Source organism: Uloborus diversus, chromosome 8, assembly GCF_026930045.1.
Source record: "Uloborus diversus isolate 005 chromosome 8, Udiv.v.3.1, whole genome shotgun sequence".
NCBI classification, from domain to species: domain Eukaryota; kingdom Metazoa; phylum Arthropoda; class Arachnida; order Araneae; family Uloboridae; genus Uloborus; species Uloborus diversus.
Genome location: NC_072738.1, coordinates 148,617,725 through 148,630,512, shown reverse-complemented (window position 1 = coordinate 148,630,512; position 12,788 = coordinate 148,617,725). Strand labels below are relative to the sequence as shown.

Here is a 12,788-nt window from a genome sequence, read left to right as displayed (position 1 = left end):
ATTTTTTTATGTTCCTAGTGGTTTTTATTCAAAATTTCATAAAAATAGGAGTGCTTTAACCTAATGAGATAAAAGATTATGTCCTCGCAGAAAATGCAAGGTGTGTAGAAACACTTGTACTTATATCCGTATATATAGAATGCTAAAACTTCAGATATTTTTGTATGAGTAAACATCCTTGTAATAAGTTCAAAGAAAAGCAATTGTTTACAATATTTTTGTGCCAATAGGAAATAATGTGTATTTTTTCTCTTGTAGCCTGTATATCAAGCATTTTTGCATGAACATCCAGATTTACAGCTTGTTGCTCTATATGCACTTCAAGTTCATTGTTACAATTGTGGTTTTCCAAAAGGTAAGTAAGGTTTTTCATATTAGTCTAATAGTTATAATTACATTGTGGATGCAAATAATAGTGCTGAATGTAATAAAAAATATAAACATTTAAATAACTATACATCTAGAAAACAAAGTTCATTTTAAAAATATCTCTGAATAGTGTAAAAAATTGTATATTGACTACCAACTTAAGTCTTTTCTCATCCGGCTCTCATCACTAACCGCAAATGAACTTGAAAGTTATGTTTTTTTTGACTTACCAATGCATTGCTTTATCAAAGTTTTATCCAGTAAAAGTGATCTGTAGAGATGTTTTACACAGCATTTTAAAACTTTTTATTACAAAATATTGTTTTCTATCCACTAATGCAGCCATAATTTACCTTCTAATTGAGGCGGAGGGTCATGACAGTACTTGCATCAGTGACTTGCGGTCCGCCCAAGCAGTGAAAACAAGCCTAATCCAAGCAGAAACGAATGAAACGACCTATTTTTTGGTTGCAATCAAATGTTGAAATCTTGTATTGAGGCCTTGTGTATGGCGTCTAGTTGTTCACATCATTTTTTGATTGCAAAGGAATGTTCTGAAGAAACACTGAATGTGTTTTATATATCAAACTTAAGTTTGTAAAGAAATTTTCTCCTCACTCAGTCTCTGTCTTGTCACTTGGCAGACTTCCTTTTACCATTTTGTTGCTTTTTATTCTAGATTTTGGTTTAAAATTTCAACAGGTCTTTTTTCTAGTTATAATTTTATAGGCGTACAAGGGAATCATGTGCTAACAAATTCTTATTCAAGCAATTTAAGTATTTTAAACTTGAAATATTGTGTTAGATGGTCTTATTTTATGAAATTTTAAATGTGTCGGATTTTTATTTGTCCCCTTCATTGCATAAAATGCTCTTCATTGTAAAAGCTTTTTTTTATTTTCCAATTCCCATACCATATGTAATGAAATTTGTTCATTGATAGGAATGCTTTTAAGATGGTTCATGATGTTTTATGATCAAGAGATTATTGAAGAAGATGCATTTTTGAAATGGAAAGAAGATGTGAATGATGATTATCCTGGAAAAGGGAAAGCACTTTTTCAAGTAAATATGCCTTTCTTTAAAAATGCATTTTTTAGTTTTATAATAAACAGTTGATAATTTTCATTAATTTTGGGTAAAACCATCTGTTATTGACATTTGTAACTTGGAAAAACTTTTACTTTCCACAACAGCGAACTCTCTTGCTGGTGTCTGATCTGAAGTGATTAGTTGGGCTTTTAATTTCCCAAAATATTTAATTTTTTGAAGTTTAAGTAAGAAAAACCAATAGTTAATGACTTAATTATAATTGAAGGGCAATGGGGAAGAATCATAGTCCTCTTTTTTTTTTTTTAGAAAATCAGATTTCTACGGTAACTATTCAATTGTTACAAATAGTTTTCAACTATAATATCATTCTGGCAAGAAAGATCATAGTCACAGAGTTATAACAGGAAAAAGTTTGATTCTAACATGCAAGACTAAAGGATTTCAGAAATGCAATATTGGAAATTATATGATCATTTTCCCCTGTGGCCCTTCAATTTATTATTAATACAGGGGTTAAAGTTGTCATGTATTTCCTGTGTTTTTACAACTGCTCTATATTTCTTATATTACCACATAAATGCTTTAAAAAAAAAAGTGGAAATTTGAGTTTCTCTAGCAAATGTTGAAGTTCTACATTAATGGAACCCTATATTTGCAGTCGGTACCCAGAACCGAAAATGTTTTTGATGCTCTTCAGAGATACATTTTTGATTTAAGTTAGTTTCACTTAAACGTGGTCTCTAGTACAATGGGATCCTTAAAAATATAGACAACATATGCAACTTGATCACAGTTTTTAAATATGGGTTCTTATGTGTCTTGAACATAAATGTACTAAACTTCACTCATTAGGACTTATGTGTGAAGAAAAATAAATAAATATAATCAGCTTAACATGTAAACAAGAATTCTCCAATTAACTGCAAAATAATTTCTATTTGAGAAACTTGTCCTCAAATCTTGTTGAGTCTTTTTTTTTACTTGTTATGAATGAAGTATAGCTTTAAATTTTTATAAACTTACAAATGTTGTGTTATATCAATAGGTAAATCAGTGGTTGACTTGGTTGGAAGAAGCTGAAGAAGAAGGTTCAGATGATGGTGAAAATTAGATCTTTTGAAAAAGAGACTTCAGTCTAAAGCTAAAAATATACGGTTGACTTCTTCCCTTTACAACTACTATACTCTACATTTCTTCATAAGTAACCTACTTCTCAAACATCGCAATCCTTTAGGGCCATTGAATGCATTGGGATTTTAAATAATTTTTCCTTTTTGACTGTCTTAATTGTGCATCTCTTATTTTTTCCATGAAGGTATTTTCAGCTGTGCGCATCTTACATATATATATATGCCTGCCATGTTGGTTCCTTTGTCAAACTTTTGTATATTCGATGGCTCTTTTGGTGGCAGAAAATTATGTATAAAGATATAAAACGAAAATTGAGACTTCTCTGCACTATGTACTAGTGCATATAGGAAAATTTAAATGATGCAGAATTTAGATTGTTTTTAACAAAGACTTATCATTCTAACTTCTGCACTAGATGGTTCTGTGGTTATGTATATTTGATTTGCTTGTTTGAAATCATTGAAGATGGCCACTAAAATATTTTGCCAAGGTTTGTTTAAAAACAAAACACACAAGAAAATCACTTTTTGGCTATCATTAATTTTTGTGGGAGTTGCATGTGTGAGAATTTTCAATTTTAAAAGCATGAATTGAAGAACATTAACCCTTTATTTCTACTTACTTATGACTTTATCCAGTACTTCCATTAATTACTATTAAGAATTTAATCATTTACTGAAAAATCCTGTGGAAAGGAATTGCCTTTTAATTGAAATTTAGAATCGTTACTGTAAAATGGAAAAATAATAAATATGCAAAGCTTTCGAGAAAAGCATGTAAAATTTTTATTTATGATTTGAGTGAAATCTGGGGAACTTTTGTTATAAATATAGAAACCTGAAAACACCTGTCTTTCATTATTTATGTTATGAATGAGTTTAAGGAATCACAAAGGTATTTAAATTATGTCAGTATTGTTCCAGACGAAAAATATATGTTTGAATTTTCTTTATTTTACTATGAAAAGTTGATTATCATTCTTTAAGTTTTATTTTTGTTCAAGAGCCTCTGCTGGCAGATTTTAGAAATGTGAAATTAAATTGTAGTTTAACATTTTTGATGGCTTTTATGTGACTAAGTTATCTTCATACATTGTATCTATTGTGGATTTTAAAACTGAACTTTCACTTGTTTCGTTATTCTTTCATATAAATTTTCATAATCTTTCTACAAAAGCTTTTGTGTTTTTACTGTTGATAGACTGGGCAGCATTATGAACGATTCAACCAATTCTTGACATGAAAATTGATTGTATGTAGTAAAATTTCTGAAAACTGTAGACACGGATTTAAGAGCAATCATGTTTGTACTTGAATAAAAACATTTTTCGATACAAAATTGCTTTGTTTATTTTTTTGAATTTCTTTTTTTTTTTTTTTTAGAGAAACATAGAATTAAATTAATCTCTTTTTCTCTCACGGGAGAATCTTTCAGTTGCCACCTGTGGGGCCAATGGAATGACGAGGGGCGAGTAAGATAAGTTCTGAAAGCTACAGATTTCAGACTTTGCCAAGAAGGACAATCTTAAGAAATGCAAAGCAAGTGCATTTTATTACTCGAATATGGAAGTAGCAGAAGAGAAAGACCATAGCTGTCTGTGGCGGGGGGGGGGGGGGGGGGGTAAAATTTATAGATTGAGGCCTGTGCAAAGTACAATGTCTTACTTGGCAAAAGTCTATGAAACTAGCCTATTTCATCCAAGTTATAACAGGGTTTCCACGCCACAGGAAAACCTAAAGAAATAGGGAAAATGCAGGGAATTTTGAAATTTTCCTCAAAAACCTGGGAAATACAAGGAATTGTTTTTTTGGATTTAAAGTTGCAAAAATCAATATCCAAATATAAACTACCAATACATAAATAAATAAACAGTAATAATATTATTGATAATATTAATGAAGTTCAGAAATAAAATAAAAAATAGTAACTTTGCTTCTTTTTTTTAGAGTAAATATTAAAATGTTGACCATAAAAACAATCTTTTTATTGTTTTATTAACATGTATTTTGAATTTCATGATTATTCAAAGTGTATGAAATTACTAGTAGTAGTTGTCGATATTCATTGTTCTGCTTAACTTTTACACTTTTAGGTTCAAGTAATGAATGGTTAAGAGAAGGCTTTTTTTACTTTGCATAAAGTTAAATATATTCAATCACCATGCTATTATTTCAGTTATTACAAATTTTTATTTATCCCCTTATTTATTTATTAAAATATTTGTTTTGATTTTATTTCCTGTGGTGAAATTATAAAGATATTAATTTTCTTTTTCAAACATCAGTGTTCGCTCGTTTGTAATGTCATTTTTATACGAGGAAAACACGGAATTTTTTTTCCAAAATTGAGTGGTAACTCTGTATAAGATATATTTTGCTTCATAGTCTGCACATATACTTTCTAGCATCTCTGTCCAATCTTTAACAATTGTTGGATCAACAGATTTGGCTTCACCACAAATTGACTTAAATGAAATATTAGATCTTGCCCGAAATTTCTGAAGCAGCCATCCATTCGCCGCCTCAAAATTGGTTTGACCCGACTCTTCTGCTACTTCTTTGGTTTTTTCTTGAAATAATGATCCACTAACTGGCAAGTTGTTCATATAACTGAACAAAACCAGTTGAACACAAAAGAATCAATGTCCTTGATTTTCAGCACCTATTTCTTTTTTGCGTTTTCTTTGCTGTTTAAAAACCACAGCTCTTCAATTTTATTCTTCTCTTTTAATAATGTTTCAGTTCGTGTCTTCCCGACATTAAAATGCTCAAATTTTTCTAATAGCTTTTTTTTTCCTGCATACTCGGTAATCTCAATAATATATTTTAAAGTTAGCCTTTTTCGTTTGCACGACAATATTTATGACATAAATGCAACAATTAAAATGTCTCTCTTAATGAAGAATAAAATTCACTACTGTACAAGAGAAACTTATTCGTTAGCACGTGAATACTTATTCTCACCCCTTTCTTGGAATCGCTCCTTGACGAAATATTGATTCATTCTTTTTCTATAGCAGGTGGACAAAAAACTTCACATTTGAATGACTCTTGCTTACAGAGAAAAAGGAGTGCTAATCCTCTTATTGGTACTGATTAGCCTTTGAATATTGTATAGTAGGAAAAATGCTTGTCACAAGAGCAGTGATGTACAAAATCTTACCGGACACAGAATACAAAAGGAAACTTGGACCATTTAATGCCAGCTAAAGAGATGTGAAATACATTAGTCTATCTAAGTCTGGGGATTTGATTGTAAATGAAATTTGTTTATTTTCATTTAAGCTTTAATTCAGAAAAGTTGAAAAGAAATTCTGTGATTATTTTGAGTGCAAGTTTTTAGGTATCATTAAGTGTAATGCTGAGCCAAATGAAATTCAATTAAAAAAGCTGTCTTAAAATATTCTCAGACTAAAATTTTCAGTTTTTTTTTATACAAATCTACTGGTTATATTTCTTTCAAAAACAACAGGTATGAAGTACTAAGTGTATATGATTTTTGCTCTAAGTCAAGTCTATGAGTTGATGGTAGCTCGCTATCAATTGTTTCGAAAGTTGTCTATGGAAAAGTTTTACATGTTAAAAGCAGCTTCCCAATAATACGCAAATATGATTTTGGACTGTTTGTTGGCCCATCCAGTGTTTCTAACAATTAGCTCAACATTAGTTCATTAAAATTTCAGACTGTAGAGATTCACCAAGTTTCAAATCCAAGCACACACACAGAATTACTCTAGATTTTTATCCCTTATCATATTAACCAATGTATCAACACAGCAAATTGCCAGAAGTTGAAAAAGATATCTTGTGATTCCTTTAAAATATCCAATAATTGCAGCAATTCGTTTTGCAGTGCCAAATGATGGGCTCATATAATAATGTACAATCCTCTTTGGCCCATGAAGAATCTTCACATTCCTTTCATACAGCCTTTCCAATGATAAAGCTTTACTTAAAGGTTGAAGTTTTGAATCCTTTTAAACTTCAGCTGTTTCCATTTGCAGTTTGTTTTTGTTAGGCACTGAATCTGAGCTGTTGCTTGTTACGTAGGCTGCCTTATAAGTTTTTACAAAAAGTAGGAAGAAAAGCAAAATTTGAAAAACAAGCTGTTTTATTGCTTTTCAAAATACTCACCTTTAAGATTTATGCACTTTTCTATCTGTTGAAACCAATTATTGAAACATTTTGTCCAATTTGAAGTTGATTTTGCAAAAACATGGTTTTGGAAAGAAGCAACAGCTTCTTGATGTAATTAAAATAGTTTCCAGCGCATTTTTTTGTTTGGTATAGGGGAACAAGAATAAGTTGTTAAACGATAAATCAGGAGAATATGAGCAATGAGACATTAATTCAACACTTTGAGCCTTCAAATAATCTTTTGTTTCACGTGTCCTGCATTGAACTGGCGTTGTCGTAATGAAGAATGAGGGGTGATTTTTGTTGTTCATTATAATTTCTTTGATTACTTTTGGCAAACAAATTTCCGTATACCATTTAGCATTTATAGCTTTTTGATCCTCTAAAGCAGGACTTCCCAACCTGTGGGTCGCTATTTTGAAGAAAAAAAAAAAACAAGTGATAAAAACAAACAATATTTATTGTCATTTCTAAACAAAATATTATTGAACGAAACTTCTTATCTCTTTTTCTTGAACTTTTTGTCCTTATTCTTTGATTTAAATGATACATTATGACTTGGTTTTGGAAATTCAACTTCTTCAGGCTTCTTTTTGATGCTAAAAACGGGAAATAGAATTCCAGTTATGAATCTCAAAATAAAGAATTGTAAAAAAATGACATTTTTGTTAAGCACAAAATAGGCAGTGCATCAGACACAACATAATCAATTTCTCAAAATAAAAAGTCTGAGGAAAAATTTAAATTTACTGTAAATATTAAAATGCATCAGTTACTTCACCTTGCAGTTATTAATATGTTAGTTGCAATTAATAATAAATTCAGAGTTTGAAACTGTGAATAATTTTTTGAATTTCAGGTATATTTTGTGCAACAGAACTTAGACAGAGACATGATAACCATTATGTATTAACTTCTGACTTTCAAAAAACTACAAGTAAAACAACCTCTTAACCAGAATAGCTACAAATATGTATAATTAAACAATTTAAAATGAAAAAGTCACTTTAATGAATTAATCATGCAGCAATCTTAATACAATTCAATTCACATAATTTTGAATTACTGACTGAGATAAGACTTAACTCTCACAAGAAAAGGGGACTTGTTTTCGCATTTTATACTAAAAGATTTTCGAATAAGGGTTAGCTTACGTCTTAAATTATAACTTGGGCAATCATATTTTAATCTAAGTTGATTTTCAGTAAAAAAAAAAGATGGCAACGCAAGAACTCAGTGGCACAGGAGGCCATAGGGGCCAAGGCCTACAGTGCCCTTCTCAGTTATTGTGACTGAGGGCTCTGGATAGCAATGCTGATGTTTTGGTTAAATGGTCAGCCAAATGCAGAACCCCAGTGTTTACTTCCTAAGCATGCTTGGAACTCTATTTACTGACACACTGTAAGGCTGAGTCGACCATGTCTAGCCTGGAAGACAAATCCGGGTCTGCAGAGTGCAAGTGCTGCAACTTTGCTGCGATGGTACTCCATACACTGTAGCACATTATCAGATAGAAAGAGAAGTAAACTGCACAACTCTTAACTTTTGACTACAATCCTGATTTCCTATGCACTCCTTTCTACAATACACTTTTCAGCACATTCTGGAACTTTTGGGTTAAAGTATTCTGAAATGAGTTAGAATACCTTTTTATGCTAACAAGAGTTTTTCTTCCACTATGTAAAGCTTTTTCCCAGTCTTCTTCAGAACCTTTAATGGCATATTGAGAAAAATCTAAGTCTTTTAATTTCTCCACATTTTCTGTTTGTTGCTGCTTTACTTTTTCTGCTTCTTTTTCCTATAAATAAATTACATACTCCTTAATGAAATATGAAGTTTGGCTTGGTTTACACACTTTGAAGTAGCAAGGTGATATCAAATGTTTTTCAAAAAATATATTATAAAAAAATGTTTGTGATATCTAGTAAGATTTTTTTTTTAAATGCAGATTTCTGCACAGGTGTTTCTGATCACTTTTTAAAGTTAACTTTATCTTATATAGGGTAACATCCCCAGTAATTGGCCGGTCACCAGTGATTGGCACTACTTACAAAAATGACATAAAATAAGATTTGTACCCAATCTTTAAAAGTAGAAGGCTGTATATCAACTGAATGTACATTTACTTTAAAGATTATAACTTCAATTCATGTTACTAAATAGTAGCAGTGCATAGGAAAAAGAAACTATTGTGGCTTGTGTCAAATCAGCCATTTTTGTTGCAAAAGCTTCTTCTCTGGCTTAAAGGAAGCATGCACATCAATCCATTAAATTTTACTTAAAATATATTTTAAATTTTGGTTGACAAAAGTTTTGTTTAGTTGAAAGATGTTACTTTGAGTGGGTAGAAGTAAATTTTTGTCTCTTTTTTGGGTTTTTGAAGAAATGATGAATGCCATTTAGTGGTGCATCAGTTTTGCTAGTCCCCAGTAATTGGCACATGTGCTTATAGTCCCTAATGTGTTGTGAAATGTGTCACTAGTTCGATTTCTGATACTTTTGCAGCAACAATATTATATGGGTTCTACTATTGATTTGAATCCTTCAGAATCTACTGTTAAATTTTTAAAAGAAACAATAAAAAAACAAATATGTTTGGCCATCACAGTTAGATATTGCGGCTGTAAAGAACTGTTCCATTTTTTATGGTCCCTTTGAATCATCGGATTAATGTTCTTTTTTATGTGAAAACAGCTATAATTCGTAAAACCAAAACTGCATGCTGACTGATGAAACAGCAATAATCTCGATAATTTTTCCATGTAACATTCCAAATTCTTATTTCTCTGAAATACGTTTTTAACATCAAGATGTGTGATTTAACGTTAATTTATGTGAAATTAACTACTTTAAATTAACATTAATTATGTTTCTTATGATGATGAACTTTGTATGTAATTTAAAAGTAAAAAATGAAGCGATTTCCCAGTTCTATTAACATGTGCCAATTACTGGTGGTTTTGGTAACTTTTTATACATATATTTTAATAAAAATATCTATTCAAATATTGTTGCTTTCAGTGAACTAAATTGATGCACAGATGTGTATTCTTTGATACAAAAGTATTTGCAATTGAATTTTATTTTTCTAAGTAATGAAAACAGAGGTCAGTTTAAAGGACGAACCCTTAAAGTGCCAATTACTGGGGTCGTTACCCTATATGATTATATTCAGTATCAAATCTTATTACTATTACATATGCAAAAGGTTTGTGAGGATGTTTGTTACTCTTTCATGCAAAAACTACTGAATGGATAAAAATGTAACTTTACAATTGTTTTGTTGAATATTTTTGCTTTTCACCTGACTGTTCAAAGCGTTTCTCAAGTCAAATATTAAAGAAACATTTTCGCACAAGATTGGCAAATAATAAATGGATTTGGCCGAATAGTTTCCATTTCAATGTAACTTTAGGAAAATTAATAGTTTTTTTTTTTATTTGTGCTGATTGGACACTTACACATTATCCAATAGACCAGCAGGAGTTTCGCCAAACCTTTTTGCAAAAAGATTTCAAGAGCTGAGGCATTTACCAATTTTTTTCAACTGTCTCTGATTTTGAAGCTAAAGACTACACATAATATTGTTTCTCGGTTTTCATCATGTAACCAAAATATTACCATTAAAAAGAATTTTTAATATTTTTGTTAAAATGTAAAATAATCCACCAACTAAATTAGGCAAATTCATAAATAGCACCAAAATTTCCATTAATTTGTCTTAGTGCAATTTCAAACAATAGTCAAATGTTACTACTTATTTTGGGAACATTTTGTATGAGATTGTTTAGCATCATTTTATGGTCAACAAAAGTATTTCAGTATGTGGCAACAATATCTCTTTGACGAAATTAGAAACAGACAGTTTTACAAAGTAGGGCATGGGAGCATTATCCTATCCAACAATGAAACAAATTTCAACATTTGTACTTCAATAGCCATATAGAGATGGTTTGAAAACTATGTTCAAAAAAAAAATCCACTGAAATTTTTTTTTATAAACAAGTAAAGTTTAATTTAATATTTTGGAAGTTCTTCAAATTTGTATGTGCTTAAATGTCATGCTTTCGTTTTTAAATGAATACTATTTTGTTTAGCCTTATTGCTATTTTACTTTTATGGGTAAGGAAGAAACTTGATTTCTAATCATTTCAAAGCGATGTGTTTTGAGTTCTTTCACTTAAAACAGAAAACAAATGAAAGTAGCTATTGTTTCTCATAATTATTACTGACCCAGACAATGCCGGGCATTTTTGCTACTACTCCATATATTAGAAATATCTCAAGATATTGAAATTTTAAAATTTATTTTGAAATTGCATGCATGGTCAAAGGAGGACCCAGGAAGGGGCATTAACGCCTTCTCTCTCAACCCCACGCACCTCCCTAATATCAAATAAGGTAATTTAAAATTACGTTTTTGAACCCCCCCCCCTCACCTTCCTTGTGTAATGTCGCCAATGATAGCTTAAAAATAATTATTATTTTAACATTAGGAGAACTCTGAATCTCTAACCCCTTCCCCTAACATCACCAAAGTTAACTTAAAATTGTGGTATAAGAGTCTTAATTTCGACAGTGAGAGCCCTTGTGCCTTCTCTCTTCCCCTTATGTCACCAAACAGAGAGAGAGAGAAGAAAAATAGGCCTTCAATTTTGAAAAAAATTTAGAGAGAAAGCACTTTTTCCCCATTTCCTTTCAAACTTTAGCATAAAAAAGGTTCAATGCCAAACCATTTCTGGGGATTGCTACTGAGTTCTGATCACTTTTCTAACATCATCTGTCGAAGCTCTAATAAAATGCTTTGTCAGAACTTCGACTCTGAAAAAGTTCTAGAGAGAACTCCTGGATCTTCCCCATTCTCTTAACATCACCAATCACCAGAGACAGCCTAATATTGCATTTTTAAAGCTTCAGTTTCAAAAATGTTCCATGCAGAAGCTCCAGCCCTTTGATGCTACCAAAGATAACCTAAAATTGACTTTAATTTCAAAACAATTTTGGGAAAGGAACCCACAACCTCCCCTTTCCCTCAAGTAAACTAAAATTGCAAATCTTGACATAAATTCAAAAAAGGAAAAAATTAAGGTGAACCCTGAAACTTTCCCCAGGATCATCTCTAATATAAACAAAGATAGACTAACACATCATTTGAAAGATTTCAAATTGAACATTTCCAGAGTTTAATGAACATTTAAAGAAAATAACTGGATTGCATTTCAATTATACAACCTTAAGAATTAGAAAACAGTGCAGTCTCTTAACCTCACGTTCCCCATGTCATACTTTTTCAGTTCTCCTGTCACAGGTTAACAGTAGTAAGTTCATTCTACAAGGATGATTCAAAATTAACAACTTATTAAGTATTTACCAATTCTTCATTAAGATCTTCAGCAACTGGTTTCATTTTGACATCTGGTGTAACCAATGATTTTTCAATGGTTTTTTCTATGATATCAGACAAATATTTTGTTAATTTTCTGATAGTTCGGTTAAGAAGGCCATGTACTTGAGAGGCAGGTAGTCCTAAATCTTTTGCTGTTTCATCAACTGATTTACGTTGGGCTCCAAGAGAAAGCAAAATTACCTTTTGAAATAGAAAAAATATCAAACTCAAGATATAAATCAATCCTATTTTTAAACAATATTCTAACCAGCTTAAATTAGATTTTAGAGTAGATAAATATATTTGTTTACAATTTGATACATTCAAGAAATAATAAGTTACACAACAATTTTTTAATTATAATAGTTTTTTGAAAAATTATCATCCCCAGTATAGAGACACAAGACCATAGAAACAGAGCAGCAAAAGCAGTACAAAGACAATATAAAAGTTTCTACAAGGCAAGATCAAATAATTAACTTTAAAAAGCATTTAAAAAGTCAAGAGTCTGCAAAAAATGTGCCAAAAAGAGTTCTCTTCATGACAGTCCAATGTACCCAAGAATGTGTAGGGTAATGCTTAATGTTCATTGCACATCCTACATGTTGGGAAAACTTTTACTCCGGCCATGAACATTAGTGTGTCCTGTTGGTAGCCTAGACAAACCCCATGACAAACCGCAGCAACTGCGTCCGGAATCAGTCGGGGTTCCA

General features: G+C 31.0%; 2 protein-coding genes across 4 annotated transcripts in view; one reads left to right on the top strand and one right to left on the bottom strand.

The window, feature by feature from the left end:
* Positions 1–3,891, top strand: part of LOC129228188 (eukaryotic translation initiation factor 4 gamma 2-like) — a 31,853-nt gene extending 27,962 nt beyond the window's left edge. For all 3 annotated transcript variants that reach the window (XM_054862852.1, XM_054862851.1, XM_054862853.1), the window contains 3 exons: positions 259–355; positions 1,313–1,434; positions 2,468–3,891. In XM_054862852.1, coding sequence (XP_054718827.1) covers positions 259–355; positions 1,313–1,434; positions 2,468–2,533 — 285 coding nt within the window. In that variant the 3' untranslated portion in view covers positions 2,534–3,891. The remainder of the gene's footprint in view (positions 1–258; positions 356–1,312; positions 1,435–2,467) is intronic.
* Positions 3,892–7,131: 3,240 nt separating this feature from the next.
* LOC129228187 (RNA cytidine acetyltransferase-like) overlaps positions 7,132–12,788 on the bottom strand; it is a gene marked incomplete at its 5' end in the record, with an annotated part of 29,844 nt that continues 24,187 nt past the window's right edge. The window contains 3 exon segments of the mRNA XM_054862850.1: positions 7,132–7,288; positions 8,336–8,487; positions 12,061–12,276. Coding sequence (XP_054718825.1) covers positions 7,189–7,288; positions 8,336–8,487; positions 12,061–12,276 — 468 coding nt within the window.